The sequence below is a fragment of the Lupinus angustifolius genome, chromosome LG08 (assembly GCF_001865875.1).
Source record: "Lupinus angustifolius cultivar Tanjil chromosome LG08, LupAngTanjil_v1.0, whole genome shotgun sequence".
Taxonomy (NCBI): Eukaryota; Viridiplantae; Streptophyta; class Magnoliopsida; order Fabales; family Fabaceae; genus Lupinus; species Lupinus angustifolius.
In genome coordinates, this window is record NC_032016.1 from 5,827,265 (window position 1) to 5,846,827 (window position 19,563).

General features: G+C 31.4%; 2 protein-coding genes and 1 long non-coding RNA gene across 12 annotated transcripts; 1 reads left to right on the top strand and 2 right to left on the bottom strand.

Moving 5' to 3' along the window:
* On the top strand, window positions 5,619-7,269 carry LOC109353374 (anaphase-promoting complex subunit 11). The gene is made up of 3 exons (XM_019595613.1): window positions 5,619-5,907; window positions 6,043-6,161; window positions 6,884-7,269. The coding sequence occupies exons 1-3, from the start codon at window positions 5,876-5,878 to the stop codon at window positions 6,997-6,999; spliced, it is 267 nt and encodes an 88-aa protein (XP_019451158.1). The 5' UTR covers window positions 5,619-5,875; the 3' UTR covers window positions 7,000-7,269.
* LOC109353375 lies at window positions 7,905-8,970 on the bottom strand. 2 transcript variants are annotated; one of them, XR_002108455.1, is made up of 4 exons: window positions 8,796-8,970; window positions 8,524-8,631; window positions 8,007-8,135; window positions 7,905-7,976 (listed from the first exon to the last, which is right to left on the bottom strand). It is a non-coding gene; the product is annotated as an uncharacterized LOC109353375 (long non-coding RNA). The 2 variants fall into 2 exon arrangements; XR_002108454.1 differs by having other exon boundaries at window positions 7,917-8,135.
* On the bottom strand, window positions 13,051-17,067 carry LOC109354337 (microtubule-associated protein futsch-like). Of its 9 annotated transcripts, XM_019596770.1 has the most exons (4): window positions 16,656-17,067; window positions 14,016-15,695; window positions 13,928-13,973; window positions 13,051-13,888 (listed from the first exon to the last, which is right to left on the bottom strand). In XM_019596770.1, exons 1-4 carry the CDS (start codon window positions 16,701-16,703, stop codon window positions 13,338-13,340), a joined length of 2,325 nt encoding a protein of 774 aa, XP_019452315.1. In that variant the 5' UTR covers window positions 16,704-17,067; the 3' UTR covers window positions 13,051-13,337. The 9 variants fall into 9 exon arrangements, with proteins under 9 accessions (XP_019452315.1, XP_019452312.1, XP_019452314.1 ...); XM_019596767.1 differs by having other exon boundaries at window positions 13,051-14,344; window positions 14,384-15,695; window positions 16,656-17,066; XM_019596769.1 differs by having other exon boundaries at window positions 13,051-13,973; window positions 16,656-17,066.

Consider the following 19,563-nt stretch of genomic DNA (forward strand, 5'->3'; position numbering starts at 1 on the left):
TTCGGTGCACAAGAAGGTGAACCAGTATAAAATACTTGTGTACTCTCATTTCCCTTTCCTCTTTAATTTATACTTGTTTATTTTCTGCAATATTATCCGCTGCACATTAACTCTTACATTTTGCAGAAAAAGTTACTATAATTTTAAGTCATCTAATTCACCCCCTCTTAGTTGCAATCTTGTTCTTACACAAATTGCATCCTAACAACTAAATCATACTCATTCCTTAAAGTAGTTGATCCTGGTCGATAGTCACGACCAGCCTGAGAATTAGTATCACGAAGAAAACATGACGGAGCAACATATGTTATGTTACCGTCTGCTTCACTACTATCATTCTCAACATCGTCCTCCTCCTCATTAACATCACCACATAACTCAATGTTATCATTATCATCACTGAAATCACTAACAATATCTCTTATGATAGTCATCTACATCAAAGGAAAAATTATAAATATCATAGTATTCAGAATAATAATAATAATATTTGTACCTATGGAAGTAATATAGTTGCCTTGAAGATAAGGAAGGAATGCAAACAAATGATTAGGAAGAAGGAAGTAAGATTAGGAGAAAATAATAAGGAATAGTGAATGTTGTAGTACGTTTTCTAGTATATAATACTCGTGTATAGTATCCACTACAACACAATTGAAAAAGTGAAGTTGTGGATATGATCCACAACTTTAGGGAAGAAAAAATGAAACAAAGTGAAGTTGTGGATACCATCCATAACTTTAGGAGAGAGAAAAGGTGAAATTATGGATGGTGTCTACGATTTTAAGAAGAAAAAGTGAAAAGTGCACCACTCTGGTAATTTTAAAAAGTTATATCAAAATCGTAATAAAGAAGTCAAAATACACGAGTTGTGTAAAGTTTCCTGCCACTACCCTGTAAATGGGTTGCTTTTTACACCGCCTTTTTTATTTTATTTTTTACAACAGAAAATACCTTGTGCGAAGTGAAAATATTTTTCCAAAAACATTAATTGAAATTATATGCATGTTAGCATAAAAATTTATATACATTCAATATATCATCTATTATTTAATAGTATTATTTTTTTGAAGAGTCAATAATGATCAAATACGAATAATAGATTATACAATAACAATGTATAAAACTCTTCAATTATTGGTACATACATTTTTTCTCTTTTTTGGAATAATGTAGTATTAATATAAAAATTTATATAAAGTCACCTATTGTATTACTATTTATATACATCAGTGATTACATATAAATATTGGGATAATATTTTAAAAAAAAATAAGTTACCATGTCCATCCATATACACATTTTTTTAATTCAAAGTGGGATAGTTTGAAAAATAATGTAATATCTAAAGATTTTTATTAGGATGGCAACGAGCACGGGCAGGTACGGGTAGTAGCTACTCGTTACCCCTTCAAAATAGAAGAATAATACCCATATCCGTCCATACTCATACGAGTATCCGTATGTGGGTATTTGCGTGTATTTCTGGGTATCCGCGGGTATAATGGGTACCTGCGGGTTTCCTTTATTATAAATAAATTTTTAAATTTTTACTTCTATTGTGTTTCAAATAAGATGAAACTTAATTATTTTTGTACATTTTGATTGAATATTTGGCAAAAATGCTAAATTTATTGGTGTTTTCTATTTGTGTGATTTTTTGTTCTCATTTCTTTAACAACAAATATATATTTTCTTTCTAAAACATGTGTGTTTCTACACATGTAATAATATTTGTAGGGTGTTTCAACACCAAACTCAATAAAATAGGTAAACAAAGTAAAGAGAAAAAATATAAATAGTGTAATAAATGTTAGAATAATGTATTTTTTATTTTAATTAAATATAATATATTAATCATATAAATAACGGGTACCATAATACCCGTACCCGCCCGTATGTACTACGAATATTTTTAAAAACCCGTTTATAATACCCACGGGTACCCGTTTGTGACCCGTACCCGTATGGGTTTTACCCGCGAGTACTCACGGGTACGGGTTTTTTGCCATCTCTAATTTTTATATTGTCACAACATTATTCATTTATATTAGTTCTTGAAGAGTAAATAATAATTAAATATAAATGATGAATATCTATACTAACTTATAAAGCCAAAACACTTGGTAACTACCCATGGTATAATTTTAAGTTTCCAAATTTACCCTTAATTAAAGTTTATATTATAATTTTTTTAACTTATTAAGAGAATATGTATTTAATTAGACCTGATAACTACCAAAAGAAATTCCAACAGGCAAGGAGTAGTTCCCCTAAAACTGTACATTTTCATTCAAAACAAAAATTATTCTTTCATCCACCTTTATTCTATTTTTCTCTTTCCATCAACCCAACAACCCCTTTGATTTTTTGTTTTAATGTTATGTTCTTTATCATTTTACAAGCGACTTCTTCTTTTTTAAATGCAAGTGGGTTCTGACTTATTTTGATTAGAGACATATGGGTTCATTGAGTTCCATGAGATATGGTTCCTTCATAAAAGTCATTTACATCTTCACAAAAGTACACCAAAATTATGATAAGTGTTCTATTTACTGAGTGTTATTTTCTATTCTTCCATGGTTTTTTGACCCCAAGAAAATAGTTATTTTTTATGAGTTGCTGCATTTTCTTTTCTCCATAATATTCATTCAATTTGTTGTTTGGGATTGCAAACATGTACATAGGAGTGGATTTAAAAGTTTGATTGTGTAAGAACAAAACATGGGCATGAAGAGTTGAAAATGCAAGTAACATATCTTTATTGGGGAAAGGCTTCAGTGAAATGTAAATTTACCATGATGAACAATACAATTGCAAGTCATGATTTAGTTTGTGCTTAAGTTACTAATACTCATCTATAATACTCAATATAATCTAATACTCATCTACAGAGTCAATATATTGTCTAACCATCAATATGGTATAATTTTTTATTCTATATTTTACTCTTACACAATTTCTTATTTTCACAATCTTAATTTAAATTTGTAGGGGTCTTAAACATACATTACCATCCTTTTTAACGGCCAGTGTAAAAGGCATAATTTCCTTTGCACTTTTACATCACATAGAACATTGATATAATGTAGTTTGAGGTTCTCCAGAGGATGTGGATGGAATTTGGAGAACATGTCATGAATAGAAGTTAAGCTTCCATATTATTTATTACTTCTACTCCTCTCATCCATTTTTTTTCCAATTCACTCTTTGAGATGTATTAATAAATGTAAAGTATATAGTAAATATAATATTGTATTCTCCCTAATATATTTATATTTTGCTTATCTTCTATTAAGTTTCCTACCTAAATACCATTATCATCTTTTTCATCTTCATTTTCCTTCGCTTAGATTATGTTCGATGAAATGGCTAACTACATTATATTGTTGCGTGCATCCATGAATTATTTGTTTATTATATTGTATGGGTTGGTTGAACAAATACTTTAACAACTATAGGTTATTTCTACTATATAGATGTGCTTATCCAATGTGTATAAGAATAAGAACTATATGTAAATTGCAAGCTTTGCAAACTAAGTGGAAGTGGCACTATGAAATTTGTCATCAATTAAAAGTACATATTTTTTATGTTCTGTTTTGTTGATATCACATCACTATCAAAGACACCAAAGGAAAAGGACACGTAATCTTTTCTACATAACATGATAACATTGCAATTTGAAGATGATGCTTTTGTCAAGAACTTCATTCAACAAGGGTTCATGGTTTAGAAGACTACTGGTCCAATAGAACATGGAGTATTATCATCCAATTCAGAAGAGGAAGGAGTAATATCAAGCCTACAATATGTTATTATATGATCATCAAATATGTACTCAATCTGGAAAATAAGAGTCTTAATTGTAAGCCAGATTTGAAGTTATTTATAAAGTTATGTATTCTTTGGGTTGGTTGGTAATTGAACTTTGTGATCTTTCTTTATTGATGACGGAGTATTCTTTGAAGGAATTAGACTATATTTGTTTATTGAAACTAATAGTATTCTTAGATATTAGTTGTATATAGTAAGAATTTTATAAATAACTTCTCAATGTGAGTATAAAGTGTTACGTTTTCAAATAGTTCTGATTCCTATAAATTTCAAGAAAGTTATATTTTTTTTATAGTGCTACATATTTTACATGTAACAAACATTTATTACTTTTAAGTTGACTTTCCTTTAAATAGCCTATATCTACAGATTTAGAACTTCATACAAATGTAGAATTTTTAGCAATAAAAGCTAAACGTGTGATCCCAAATCTTATTCAAAACATCATCTCTTGATCCTAAAACTATTTTATAGCAAGTTCTTTAGTTGATAGTTGAACTTTTTAGAAATTACCATATTGTGGGGATTATCCCTATATCCCTAATATCATGATTGGTCTCATAGTAATACATACAATGATATTATTTTGGTTTTTTAGATATCTATGGGTGATCGGGTAAGTTATACACAAGAGTGAATTGATAAATTATGTTATTCTAAATTTTTTAATTGGATGTTTATAGCGTTTAAACTCACAATAATGAAGAGTAACCCAATTGAATTATATAATTTAGAATTGATGAATAAATAATTGAGAATTATATAACCTATTTACTTATGTACTTATTGAATATTTTCATGCTCTATCCTTTAACATATTCACAAGGTTCGTTTTTGAGTCTAAAAGAAATGTAAATCTCAAATAACACTTAATCAATGTATGAAAATATGTGGATGTATCGATATTATGGTTATTCATTCAATAAATATTAATTACTATCCCCTAATTATACACTTCACCCACAATTATTTTTGTGGGTGATTTAATTATTTAAATGTAATTTTTTTAACAAATATGATTGAACAATTGCTTTAATCAAATATATTCAACTGCAAATTAAAACATTTAACACAAATTACTATACACAAAATTTATATCATTGAAACTAGACATTACAAACAACATATTACAAACAATAGGAAAGCAGGTTGACATGCACGGTACACGCTAATAATAATAATAATAATAATAATGTATTATAATATATTTCTCTCGAAGAAATGGAGTGGGTGCAAAAAGCACCACCCTTGCACCGAATACTGCTCATTTAATCCAACAGCTATAACAATATTACTCTAGACACACAGTAGTTGTGGGTGCATCATAGACACACTAACCCTCTCTCCCTCTGAAATTTGAAATCCTTTTCACCTTTTCATTGGCACTTCCATTTGATCGCAACCCTAACCTCTATCCCTAATCATCCACTTGCTATTGCAGGGGCGGCGAAGATGAAAGTCAAGATCTTGCGTATCCTTATCAAAACCCCATTATTCTTCAATCTGTTTTTATCCCTTTTGCACATTACATGTTTGTGTATTTGTTTCAATGATATGTTCGGGTTATTTTTTTGGCAATATATTACGAATTGGGAATTTTTAGAAAAGAGAAAAAGATTGTTTTTTTCTTAACACAGGTCTCTATCTGGATATTTGCTGATCTTCTAAAAAGAGTATGTTCTCTCTTTATCTTCTCACAATGATGAACTTGTTTGTTATTGATTTGTTCTGCAACACTGAAACTTTCTGGTATGTTTATATTTCCATATAAGTTGAATAAGGTTATGTTTGTTAGTGAATATTGAAAAATAAGGAGGGTAGTGAAAATAAGGATAGACCAAATAAGTTCTGTGTTGCAGTGAGTAGAAGTTTCTATTCATCTTTAGACTTTATTTGCTTGGTAGAAAAGGTGGAAAACAGAGAGGGGTGAAAATGAAGTGGGGTGAGAAGGTTTTGACTTTGTGATTTTCCGTTGATGGTGCTTGTATGAGTAGGACAAAAGTGGGTGTGAAATAATTTTCTGTTGACATTCATACTAATGGAAGGAGAGGCAAAAAAATTAGACCTGGTGTGAAATTCATTTGCATTGCATTTTTCAATTGTTCAATTTTCCCCAAATTGCCAGGGTCCCAATTTTCTATCAATTCATTTTCTAGGAAATCAATCACACGTCCTAAATGTGCCATTCCTTTTTGTCAAATATAGATGGCATGCTGTTTCGTCGTGGACTTGGGATGCCCAGGATGAAACATGTGGGATTTGTAGGATGGCCTTTGATGGATGTTGTCCTGACTGTAAACTCCCCGGGGATGATTGCCCACTGAGTAAGCTAATGATAATATTACATGTTCAATATTGTTGCTGTTACTATGTTTTTTTTTCTAAATTGTTTTTAGTTAAATTTCTTAATCTCTATATTTCAACATTCTTTGCCACTCAAGGAGTAAATGTTTATGATTTCTTAGTTGCTTCTACTAATCACATGAGTTTTGTGAACCCCAAAATAACCCTACTTGAATATGTGTGGACCCTGGACAGTGGTCCTAATGTTTGGTATTCAACAAGCTTCAGAAAACAGATTTTCAGAAATTGTTTGTTTAATACAGGAAGGTACTACCACACTGGCTTTATTCAGCTAATAATCATAATGGTGTGGATGATGCTTTTAAGCTTTGTTTTGAGTTTGTAGCTTTTAACCTTAATACAAAATATTCTCTTCTTATTGCATTTGGGTTATTGTTTAGGGTTCTCTACATGTTGGAAATGGTCGGGGAATCACTCTGCCCCTCTCTTATTTCTGAGTAGAATGGTTGAGATTATAAAATGCTAGTTTTAGGATTTTCAATTTTTTCTGAATGAAGATAGGTTAAGATAACTCTAAACATCATTTGTAGTTCCACTTCTATAATTGCATGTTTAAAGTGTTCCTTTTCCGTAGATTCAGTGTGTTTAACTGCCTCTAAGATGCTCTTGTTGCTGAAGCTTAATATTCACTGAATACTTGTATCAGTACTTAATCTAACTTACATTTCCCTACTTCTTGCAGTTTGGGGTCAATGCAATCACGCGTTTCATTTGCACTGTATCCTGAAATGGGTGAATTCTCAGACATCACAAGCACATTGCCCCATGTGCCGTAGGGAATGGCAGTTTAAAGGATGATAGCATTGATTGTTGAGCAATATAAATTGGTCTACTTAATTTCCTAAAATGTGTCCCTTGCTGATTTACTTTAACATATATCTTATTGTTTGGGATGATGATAAGGGGATCAGAATCAAAGTTTCTAAGATAATGCAGTACTAGCATATTTTTGTCACAAATGATGATCTCATTTATGAATTATATCCAATCACAGAGTATGCTTATGCAGTGTAATTATCAGTATGCAATCCTATTCCAAAGGCATCATGAATAGTTTGAAGTTTTATATAATTCTAAGTTCTATATCATATGGTTGAAGTTTTATAAGTTTTATATACTTCTAAGACATCTTGAATAGTTTGTACTCCTATTCCAAAGTTCATGCCAATGTTTAGTTGATGGATCGATGTTAATAAATTCTTAGTTATTCAATATCATTTGAATACAACAACGTTTCATTATTGAAGTATTGTTTTCAAATGCAAATGATGGTGATGGGTTGGGTAAGTTTAACGAACCTCACTAATATACTAATATGCAAGAGTTTTCACAAGCTTTTCATGTTTCCATGAATTATTAGCATATAGAGTATATCAATTTCAGTTTGATACGCATCCCAACTACTACTACCTAATTTGTCCAGGATCAGGTAGATATTCTTTATATGGTTGGATTAATTTATGGTTTATATCATCTGCTTGAATATGTTGTCAAATTAAAATAGTTTGATAATTCCATTGGACAAGTTTATTGCCAAGCTCTTTATCTTTACCTTTATCATTAATCAAGACATGAGAATACGATCCAAGAGCACTCCCATGAATAAGATTAATGAAAAATACAATCTTTCACTGGTTAAGAAAATGTCAAAAGCATTTAATATGATATGAATAAATTAAATTTATTAATTTGAAAGTAATAGGTATCACAATTTTGGTAAGATATATGAACTGAATCATTGATACGGAGAAAGAGGAAAATCTAGGGACAATAAGCTACACAATTCACCCACATGAGCTAAAAACAAGGGAGATTAAAAACAAAACATAACAAGAATGGATAATCAAGGTGGTCCATCTAGAATTGAATATAATGGAACACCAATATCAAGGTTTAAACTTGAAAGACATAAACACCCTTGACTTCACTGTCACCTGTCAACAAAAGCAATAATTCCAACGGTGAAATTAGAAGGTCCACCAACAAAAGTAATACAAAGCAAACCCCACTTTACATTCCTTTTATCACAATTATTACTAATTTATTAGCATAAAAAATGAGCATGAAATCAGTTAGAGACCAATATGTCCTTCTCTTCTCTCTATCCAAATACATGAAGCTGGAAGAAAACCACACCCACGCCACATTTTTTGTTTTCATTCTTAATTATAGATACTTTATTTTGAATCAAGTACATTTATACAAATATTATATGATATGTGCTCGAATTTTCAATAAGCAGAGAAATATTCACACCTAAAATAAAGTCCTCGAAATAAAAATTGTTTACAAGAACAATAAGATAATGATTCGAAGGATTACTCTCATAAGATAAAGTGCGATGGATCACTTGGTGATAGCATAAACAGCATAAATAATTCCAGGGAGATATCCACAAAGGGTTAGCACCAAAGTGATCCAAAACTCCACCTACATCCAAGAAACAATCAACCATGTATATGTTAGTTAATCATAGGCTTCACAATTCATTCACACACATAACTAAAATTATGAGTAAATTATTGTGGAAAAAAAGAAGTTGATATGTTATAAACTTCCAACCGAAAATCGGATAGCGACATAAAACATATTACCTTGCAGCCATATTTGAGGAAGACACCAAGAGGAGGGAGAATGATGGCAAGGAGGATGTCTATGCATGTAGCTGTACCTTCACGGACCATTTTCCTTTCTCTTTTATATGAACTTTTGCTAAATGAAAATGGTGCACTTCAAATTTCTTGCTCAATAAAACGAGTGGGGTGGTAGGTTCTTATTTATAAACCATTAAACCCATACGTGATACTTGCACTATTTTGTCCAAGGAACCACGTGGCATCTTTTCATTTGAAACAATCACGCGTTTCATTAACCAAGTTAATTGTACTGAAAGAAAATGATGTTGTTTTTATCATCAACTTAAATTATTTTAATTTAGTATTTCAACTTTATTTTTACTTTCGTCTTTTATAATTCAGGAAATCAGTTGGTACTAATTGTGATCATGGGTTGGGTAAGGTTTGTTTACTCGATCCTAATTGTTAAATGAATTATTTTTTTGAACTCAGACCTAATCCTACACATGAAACTAATTCAGCCCTAGATGTTAATCGTGACAGTTTTGAATTCGGACTCGACCCTAGATCTGAATGTTCATTTTAGATAAAGTCTTCTTCATATTACTTATTAATATGAATATAATGTAATTTCACAAATGAAATAATATATATATATACATATATTAATCATGTACATATGACAAAAGAATTAGAGAATAAATGATATTTTCAATTAAAGATATGTCATTACTTTGTACATAATTGGATAAAGACAATACAAACATAATGAGTAAATAACTATGTGATTGGTCCAAGTCGAGTCATGTTTGTCCCTTACCCAACCATAAATATTAAGTGTGTCTACTTTTAAAACTCGAACACGATCCTAGACTCGATAAGACTCGACTCTATTTGAGTTCAATCATAATTGAGTCAAGCCGGATAAACGGGTAGAGTCGAATCTTACTCGGCCAGTTTGTAATGGCAAGAGAGTAAATTGACAGAATCCTGAAGTAAAAAATAACTGATTAAATAAAATAAGGTAAAAATAATAATATTTAATTGTATGTGAGATTATGTGAAAGTAGCAGAATATTTTAAAAAATGCGTTAATAATATGAAATTTATCCTTTGAGTGGTGGGAACAACGCAGGTATGATGTAGAGAGCATGTGGATTGGAGAGGCCGTAAGGAATAAAGGTAAAAGATAGCCAAAGAGAGTGTGAGATGTTCAACGGTGTCGTCCTCTGCCAACTCAATCCCATTTTTATAACCAATCCCTCACCTGTCGTGAGATCTCTGTCCCAAAAAATTCTACCAAACCATATTTTTTTATAGTATATCAATTTTTACATAATAATATAAAATATTCAAAACTACTCTTTTTCAAATGAATAATATTAGAATAATGTATTTCCTTGTATAAAGAAATAACTTATCTTCTCTAACCAATAAAAATATGATATGTGTGTTATTTTGTTTTTTTTTTAAAATATTTGTATAGAAAACGATGAAACATGACACATGTCATAATTTCACTGGCAGAATGAGATAACTTATCTCCTTATACAAGGAGATATCCATTCCCATAATATTATATTCTTTTATTACATTATTTTTACTAATTTTATTAGTCACAAGCAAAAGTTACATACATAACTTATGAACCCATCATCATTAATAAATAAAATATTATATTATAAAATATATCAATTCTTTACGGATAGAAGAGTTTAGTTGGAGAATTACTTTCCTTTAAAAAAAAGGTGACATTTGTTAGGTGGACTGAATCGGCAACTAATACGTGTGCTGCCTCATTCGTCTTATTTTCTTAAATAATGTAGGATCTTCAAGTTACAGTGCACAATGTGCAACCGACAACTCAATTTGGAAAAAGAAATGAAGGAGGATGCACAGTGATATAAAATAACATAAATGTCCCTGCCATCTACAAAAATATTATTTTTATTGAGGTAATATTGACCATTATTATTAAATAAATTTATATATAGTTATTATATCATTTATCATGTGAATTAGTTTTTAATGAGCTAATAATTGTTAAGTATAGATATAGACAACACAATAATAATGTATGCAACTTATACAATGTTAATACATACATTTCACATACAATTTTATAATAAATATTATAAAGTAAATATATTTTTTATATTAAAATATTAATTGAGTGTAATATATATAGATATCAGTGTAAATAATTATACATATTCATTATATTATCTATCATTCATTTATAATAATAAAAATGATAAATGATACAATAATAACATATAAAATCCATATATTATACATTGTTTTCACATATTAATTTTAATTAATTATATTATATTCCCACCAACCCTGCATTGTTGTGTTCCCCAGCCCCACCATGATAATACAAAAAGCACACACGTATCCTAATTTCTTTATGGGTAAAATTGTGATTTACCTAGAAAATATTGTGCGCAGGCCTAAGGTTCTTTTTTCTTCACTCAGATTTTCTCTCCTATACAGATGGAGTAAAAAACTAGCCCATTTCTCTTCTCTCCTTTTCTTTCCCCCAATTTTCTGTACAAACCAAGCACAGTGTTTATGTGTTCTCCCCAATGTTAGCCCAATTTCGTTACAAGGCCATAATTTGCTAATCCAACTAAAAAACAATCAAACTTTAGAGTTGATCAAACTATTTATTGCTTAGCAAGACCTATTTACATCTTTCTTCTCAAGTTTGCTTCATCTACTACTAATATTTATTGCTTTCATTGTCATTTGTGGTTGGCAATTAAACTTTAGGTGAAGGACCATGTTTGATACTCACTGGTTTGGGTATAAGTGAATCTACATGATCTACATCTAAATCTCTAGGATTAGTTGTTGAATGAGTAAATAATAAATAAAATTGGTAGGGAACAAAGCTTTGATAGGCCATAATTCAGCTTTCCAAGATGATAATGACTTTATTATAGATTTTAAAAACAAGCTGAAGGGGTCCTTCCCTTTGAAGAAGAAAAAAGTTAAAAGGGTTAGGCCTAGCCTAATTAAACTAAAAAGGACATTTCATGCCTGCATCCCCCTTTATGTTCTACTTTGGTTGTCATGCTAAAGCCTATGCCTAATTCCCAACACTAAAGCCTGCTTTCTTTCTCAAGGAATCCTCACTAAAGAGGGAATTTGTTTCTTTTCTACCCTTTTGTAAGGGTAAATATGTCATCACAATTATACCTGAATGATAAAAGTGGTACACTATATTGTTTTTTCTTTTTGCTTTTGATATACTTTCTTTTTTAGTATTGGAAAATATCTTTTACCCACTTTCTTTCTTACCCATCTTGTGTTTTTTCTATTGACATAAGACTTAATCCTGAAATTGTTGGCATGCTTAACTTAAATTACATACATAATTATGCTTATTTAAGATTACCCTGATTTGCTTAACTTGAATTAATAAATACAAAATTATGTTTATTTAAGATTATACCTTCAATTAGTCATCTATAGATAAAGATGTAAATGTGTCCTCAAATATGCCCTTTGTACTTTTTTGTGGCTACTTCCATCCTTAAAAGATTTTAGATTTTGTTAAGATGAAAGTTTTATCTTTTTTGGTTATGGATTAAGTCTCCATGGAAGGACTCAAAATCTCAAATGATGATGATGTTTGTAAAAACTCACCTTTTCGAAGTCTTATTAATTTCTAATAAAGTTTATTGAAAAGTATACAACAATGTTTTAAATTATGGTTGTAGTCATGATTGTGGTTGCGGTTGTAGTTACTATAATTGTAGTCATTGCAGCCGTTGTGATGCAGCTGTTACGGTATCAATCATTTTGTGACTAAAAATATATTTTTGACATCGATGCGGTCTGATGTAGCCCGAGCGGTTGCGTTGCGGCCTGATTCTATGCAGTTGCATTGCTGCCTATTGCGGTCGCGCATCATTGTGATTCAGTATCACACCGCAATTGCGATATGATGCGGTTGTGCGGGTCACCACAACCACAATTTGAAACATTAGTCCACAAGTATTCTTAGTCAGTATTCTGTGTCTTTATTTCACCTATTTGGGCATAGAAATGGAAGAGAATGTCAACTCTTATATTTTTCACATTCATGGAATGATTTAACAAGAACTATGCAGTTCCTAGATATCTTTTTTCACCCTTTCAATTCCCACTCTTCCTATTCTCCAACCTGCTAAGATTGATGAGAACTCTCTCAGCTAATAAGCAAAATGAGTATATAAGAATTCAGACAGTTATGTAATAAGCAATCAATAGTAACACAACAGAGTTAAACTTGCTTCCATTGTTCATTAACAACAATCAAGAACACAATGCATATATCCAAATGAACAAAGCAGAACACACCAATCAAATTTTACAGTACTGCCTAAATCATGGCCTACACCATCTTCTATATACAATCCACTCTGCACACCTATTTGCAATCAAACAAATTCAATAGAAAATCATAATGTATGCAAACTAACAAGTATGCTATATAACGATACGCACTGCTACAATCGAAAACTAAACAACAATTTGAAATTCTGCAAAGTTATTCATTCCATCCCATTACTTGACTGGAATATCATCTTTGGCCTCTGTGGAGTGGTTTTTGGAAGATGGAGATTTTCCAATGATAGCTTTCCCTGCTTTCACAAGTGACTGTTTTACCTTTGATATGATATTATGTGATTGTTTCTGAACTGGCTTAGCTGGAATTTCTTCTGGAAAGTCCTTGGAGGATGTTTTTGCTGCATCATTTCCTTTGGTGGTTTCTTCTGGAACTTGAGCATCGGTTTTCACAGGCTCCTCGGTTTGTTCTTTCTCCAAATTTTCCACTTCAGTTTTAGTAGTTTCCTGTTCAAACTTAGATGCCAATGTTTCTCTAACAGGTTCACTTACACCTGAAGATATTTCATCCACCTTCGCCTCGGTATGTCCCTCCTTCACGTTTTCAACTGCAAGTTCATCATCTTCGGTCGTAGGGGTCTTCGCCTCAATCTGTTTCGTATCCTTTGTTGAGGATTCTTGAGCAGCTTCAGGTATTTCTGGTTCCTTCTTATAATCATTTTCACCAACAACATTTTCCTCGACACTGGTAGGAACAGAATACTCTCTTTCTTCTTTAAGGCCAGTTTCTGCTTCGTGATCAACCGAATCTGGTTTAGGAACTTCTAAAATGGAAGCCTCATCTTTTGACACCCCCTCAGTAACATCAGTGAAGCCAGATTCTTTCTTGCCATCCACTTCAGCAATCTTTTTTGCAACTTCAAGAGAAGGTTCCACCAGATTTTCCGGGTCTGCTTGAGCTTCCTCATTTACTGAAACTTGTTCGGTGTTTGCAGTGATGCTAGTTTCCTCTTCTTTGTCAGTTTTGTCTTCCTTCAATGGTATTGGATCCTTGATAGTGTCTTTTGAAGTCTCCTCAATCTTAGTATCAAGCAAGATTTCATGCTTGGTCTCTATTTCCTTACTAGTTTCCCCGACATCATCAGCTACTTCTACCAGTTCTCTTGGCTTTTCCTCCACTTCAGTAAACACAGGTTCTGGTTTTTCTTCTATTGCAGACACTACTTCTAACTGTGATGTATCAGTCTCTTTCACTGCCTCAATATCTGACTCTATGGGTTGGTGAACCACAATTTCATCACCTGGTTTCTCTGCTTCTTCAGGCACTGCTTCTGCCTCTGAGGTATCAGTCTCTTTCACCACCTCAATGTCTGCCTCTTCGGGATGGTGGACTTCAACCGTATCACCCACAGTTTCTGTTTCAGGGATAACCAATGATTCCTTTTCTGGTTCAGTTAAATTTTCATCAAATTTAGTAAACTCAGCCACTGCTTTCTCTGCTTCTGCAGGTTCTTCTTCATGGTTGTTAGTCTCTTTCAATACCTCCGGTTCACTTGTTTTTTCCTCTACAGCCTCACTGCTTTCTGTAGATGGTACTTTAGCTATTTCAACTGTGTTTAACTGCTCCTCTTCCTTTTTCTCGAGTACTTGATTTTCCGGTTCTTTTGGGTTGTCCTCAACTTCAGTAACCAGTGGTTCTGCTTTCACTGTTTCTGCATGCACTGCTTCAGACTCATTGGCCTCTTTCAATATCTCTGCTGAAAATTCTCTTGTTTTTTCCTCTATGGTAATGGCTTCAGTAGACAGTTCAGGAATTGTAACCGTAGTTCGTTGCTCAGCCTCTTGTGGTTTCTCTTCAGGTTCATTTTCTGGTTCTTGTGTTTGTTCCTGCACCTCTGTTGCCACAACTATAGGCTTAGGCTTCTCTTCTTTTTGGCCACTTGTTTCCAAAATTTCAGCCTCTTTAACTACCTTTGCTTCAGATTCTGTTTGAGGAATATCCTCAGCTATATTATTTGATTTCTCAATGGTTTCATCTGATGCTTCTGGAATGCCAACTTTCTCTGGTTGCTTCTCTTCCTCTATTTCCACAGGTTCCTTTTGTAGCTGCTGTGCTGTTTCTTCCACAGTAGTTTCTGTGGATGGTGGCTCTTTCGGCTGGGATTTGCCCGCATCATCGGTAGTATGTGAATCAGGAATCACTTCTTTCTCCTCCTTCAGATTGTCTTCAATATGTGCATCCAATGACACAGGATCATCAGTATTTTCTACAACAACAGCAGGTTCGGGCTTCGGGTCTTCTTCTGTCTTAGACAGAGTGGCTGCGGGAGTTTGTGCATCCTCAATCTTGTCATGTTTCAGATTATCTTCAGCAGAAGCTTCCAATGCTGGAGAATCATCAGACTTTTGAACCTCAACTACACCAGGCTTGCCGTTCGTCTCGTCTTCGGTCTTGGATGAAGGGGCTGTATGACCTCCATTTGGATCCTCTGGTTTGTCATGTTTCACTTCATCTTCATCGGCTAACGAAGTGATCAAATCTGCAATAGCTTCGCTCTTTTCCTTGTTCACTATTTGCTATAAAATAAAGATGATAAAGCATTGATAAATAAATCAAGTGTGATCATTGAAGATGTGAACTTAAAACATTTTAAGCATTAACAAATAGTAGACATAAATACACAAATAAAGTAAACTATGAAATGTGGTACAATTTAAAACTTGCAGTGGAAATAAGGATAATACCAAAAATAAAGCACATAAATCATAGTTTTTTCATCTCAAATCTGGTCCCTTAAAACAATGTAATTTTTCCTATGGAAATTGGCATGAAAGTGTATACTATTGTAATACTGCTATTCAATTCTTTAGTTTGTTCATCATTTTCAAGCTTGCAGAAAATATTCTCCACAACAATATTGTCAAAATACTGGAAAAGTGGCATCTACATAACTTGCTTTACACTCCAGAACAAAAGAACTGTGTGAAAGGAAGGGAATCATTGAACATGATAACATTTCATCGAATTATCTCTCTATTTCAAATATCACCACCTTTATTGGGCACCAAATCCATATTTAAAGGACATACTTTTTTCTGTCATCAATATATGCATACTATATATAGTAAGGTGTAATATCTACCAGAGAATATCTTTGTTGAATCAGGACAGATATATTGGTCAAATCCATTTTCTTTTTTCATTTTTACAAATAATTTAAGTTATATATATCTAGAAGGTGATCCTCGGCATACCCGTAAAATTGTTTGCCTTGTAACAAAAAACTCAGTAGTTCAAATCCTCGAAATAGTCTCTTCACTTATAAGAGTATGACCGTATACATCTACCCACTCCAGATCACAACCTTTTGTTTTTTGAAGCTATATGTCTAACTGAGACTAAAGGTAAAAAAGATACCCACCAAGAAAATATGTTCATAGTTATCCACTTAGTAAAGATATATAAACTTGACCATAAAACCTAAAGGAAGAAGTTCAAGATCATATGAGCATTAAAAACATGGAAAAGAAACTAACCTCATCAGTAGCAGAAGCATGATCAGAAGCAACAGTCTCACTAGCCATGACACAAGCTTGCAAAAGTGATGCTTAGAAGTGGTAGAGTACTAACTTGTAGTGGAGAAACAAATAAAGAAAAAAGTTAGAGTAAAGAATAATATGGTTGGCAACAACTTCTAGGAAAAAGAAGGAAAGCTGGTTCAACTTTAGGAACAAGAAGAACTAGTTTTACACAGGAAAAAGCAGAAACAAAGATGTTTGACAGACTGTACACATGAACTGGTATGGTAGGATTAATACTAAGGGTACCACTAAAGTTTCCACATTAAAAAACAAAATATTGTAAAGTATTAAAAGAGAAAAGTTGATCTTGTAGCTATGAGCTGTGGCAATGTGACTAGCTTTATTGGAGGGGTCTGGACCAGATAAGCTAAAGCTACTCTTATTGAAGTGTAGAGTATGTTATTTTGGATGAAAGAAGTAATTTTATATTTTTTATTTAATCTTTAACATTAGTTTGTGGGTTGAATGTTGAAAGAAAATAAAAGAATATTTAAGATTCAAGAGTCATCAAATATATTTGTTATTTCTTTCTTTCCTATCTAAAATCAAAATCATAAAAGGATCATAAAAGATTAAGTTTCAGTTTTGGATATATATGTTCCTATATCCTCATATTAATCCTCAGATTTGGATAAAAGTTCATTGTTGTTATTGTTAAACCCCAAATACTTATTTATATTTATATACAGTACGTCAAATTAGCTGTTGCAGCTAACAGCTAATAAGTCCAAAAAAGCGTCAAAACTTAAAGTTTGATAAGTATATTGTGAATTGAATTAATTTTTGTGAAAGACCTACACTGGCCACATAAGCTAGTATGTTTGCATGTGTGTGAGACCCACAGTTACCAGAATTCAAATAGGCATTGATTAAAAATAAGTAGTGATATGAAGTCATGACTCATGATATTTAATATATAATATATATTACTTATAATATAGAAACGTCATGATATTTAATATATATAGTTATGTTTAGGGCAGGAAACGAGTCAAACCGAGTTGAACCAGGTTCAGCTTAGTTCAGCTCGAAACTTGACTCTAGTTATTTTTTTAGCTCGAATTCGGTTCGGTTAAAGTTCGCGAACTGTTTGGTTCAGTTCGAATTGTTCATTTGGACAACTTAAATAATTAATTAAAATTTGAAAAGATTTTATATATATAAATATAATCTTTTTATATAATAACAATAAATATAAAAAATAATGTATCACTCATAATAAACATAAAAAGTATTTTATATATATATAAATAAATAAATAATTATATATATATATATAAATCTATCGAGCTAGCTCATAAACCTAACAAATCGAACTATATTTAACTCAAGTTTGGCTCGTTTATTTAATAAGCTCAAGTTCAATTCATTTGGTTCAAGAACCAAGTTTATTGAGCTAAATAACGAATCGAATTTTGAACGAATATCGTGTTACTTCGGTACATTGTCAGCCCTAATTGTATTGATTAATGTCATGATGATTATAGTTTGCAATTAAACAAAAAATTGAAGATATATACTACCTTGGCGGTAGTTTGGTGATGATCTCGTAAAATTAGTGTATTTTGTTAAAATAGTAGGATGTATATTTGAATCTTTCTTATGAAACAAGAAAGATAAAAAAAGAATGAGAAAAAAAACTTAATGAATTGATATTTCTCATTACTGAAAATGAATGAATTGAATTACAAGGAATAAGAGAATCACCCTTTATATACTAACTAATTAATCGATTAATTAAACTCTTAATCGATTAATGAAAATAATATTACAACCAAAAAACCGAAATCAACTAACAACTTTAACATATTTAACTTCAAAATTAAAATGACATAGAATTTAATAATAGTATATTCAATTAAGAACAATAATTAAACATTTATTTTATTAGGTGAAATTGGTTATATAAATGGAACATTGTTATAATATTTTATTATAAATCATGTATTACATTTTGTTGAATGATAAGTGTAGAATATTGTTTGATTTTGAAACATAAGATTAAGAGACGTCATTGATGAATTGAAAACGATGTCAAGCAACTTGAAGACATTATTGGCACACTTATCCCAATTTGTGGATATTATTTTTTGAATAAAGAAAATTTGATGAACTTTCTATTCTAAGTTGGTTTCCGAAACGCATGAGTTACTAATTTACTATGTATGAGTTGTCATCTTCGAAAATTCCAGATTAAACATCACTTCAAAAAGAAGTGAGAGTTAAGAAGAAAAATACAAGCATAAAGAAAGGGATGCCTACGTTAAATAAACGTGTTGGAGAATATATTGTAGTTAAATGTATGGCTGAATTCTCAATACTATATATTAAATCCAGTGTGGATATACCTCATTTTTTAGAGTTGGATTTTAGAGGTGGAGAAAAGGAAAACTTTGGAATCATGAAATATACTTATGAGATGACTCTCAAGTTTTCCCTTTCCATTTTCACTCATCCAAAATCCAATTTCTAAACTAACCCTAAGTGAATACTTATGTGTAGGATTAGGAGGGTATAATATATTTTTCATTTTTTAAATTTAAAGAGTTATCTTATATAACGTTTATAAAAATGAATAAAAAATGATAGAATAAATTTTATGATAATCTATGATTTTACTCTTTTCCTATAATTTTTTATAAATAACAGAATAGTTATTTGAAATAAAAATCTATATCATCTCATTTCCCCCTTCCAAAATCTTGCTGCATTGGGGATAAGCTAGCCCAATTTAGAGTAACTTTATCATTAAAAGTAAAGATTATACATTTTGATTCAACAAGGGAAAATAATAATTTCACTACAACATTTTCGATTTGTTTTCGATTCAACATTTTTATACTTTGAGCCAACCTAGGGAACC

Excerpts from the sequence above, each read along its gene's own strand:
- LOC109353374 (XM_019595613.1), top strand. The coding sequence starts at position 5,876 with ATGGAAGGAGAGGCAAAAAAATTAGACCTGGT. Across the intron at positions 5,908-6,042 it reads GCAAAAAAATTAGACCTGGT|ATGGCATGCTGTTTCGTCGT; the intron begins GTGAAATTCATT and ends TGTCAAATATAG. Across the intron at positions 6,162-6,883 it reads CGGGGATGATTGCCCACTGA|TTTGGGGTCAATGCAATCAC; the intron begins GTAAGCTAATGA and ends TACTTCTTGCAG.
- LOC109354337 (XM_019596766.1), bottom strand. The coding sequence starts at position 16,703 with ATGGCTAGTGAGACTGTTGCTTCTGATCATGCTTCTGCTACTGATGAG. Across the intron at positions 15,696-16,655 it reads ATGCTTCTGCTACTGATGAG|CAAATAGTGAACAAGGAAAA; the intron begins GTTAGTTTCTTT and ends TTTATTTTATAG.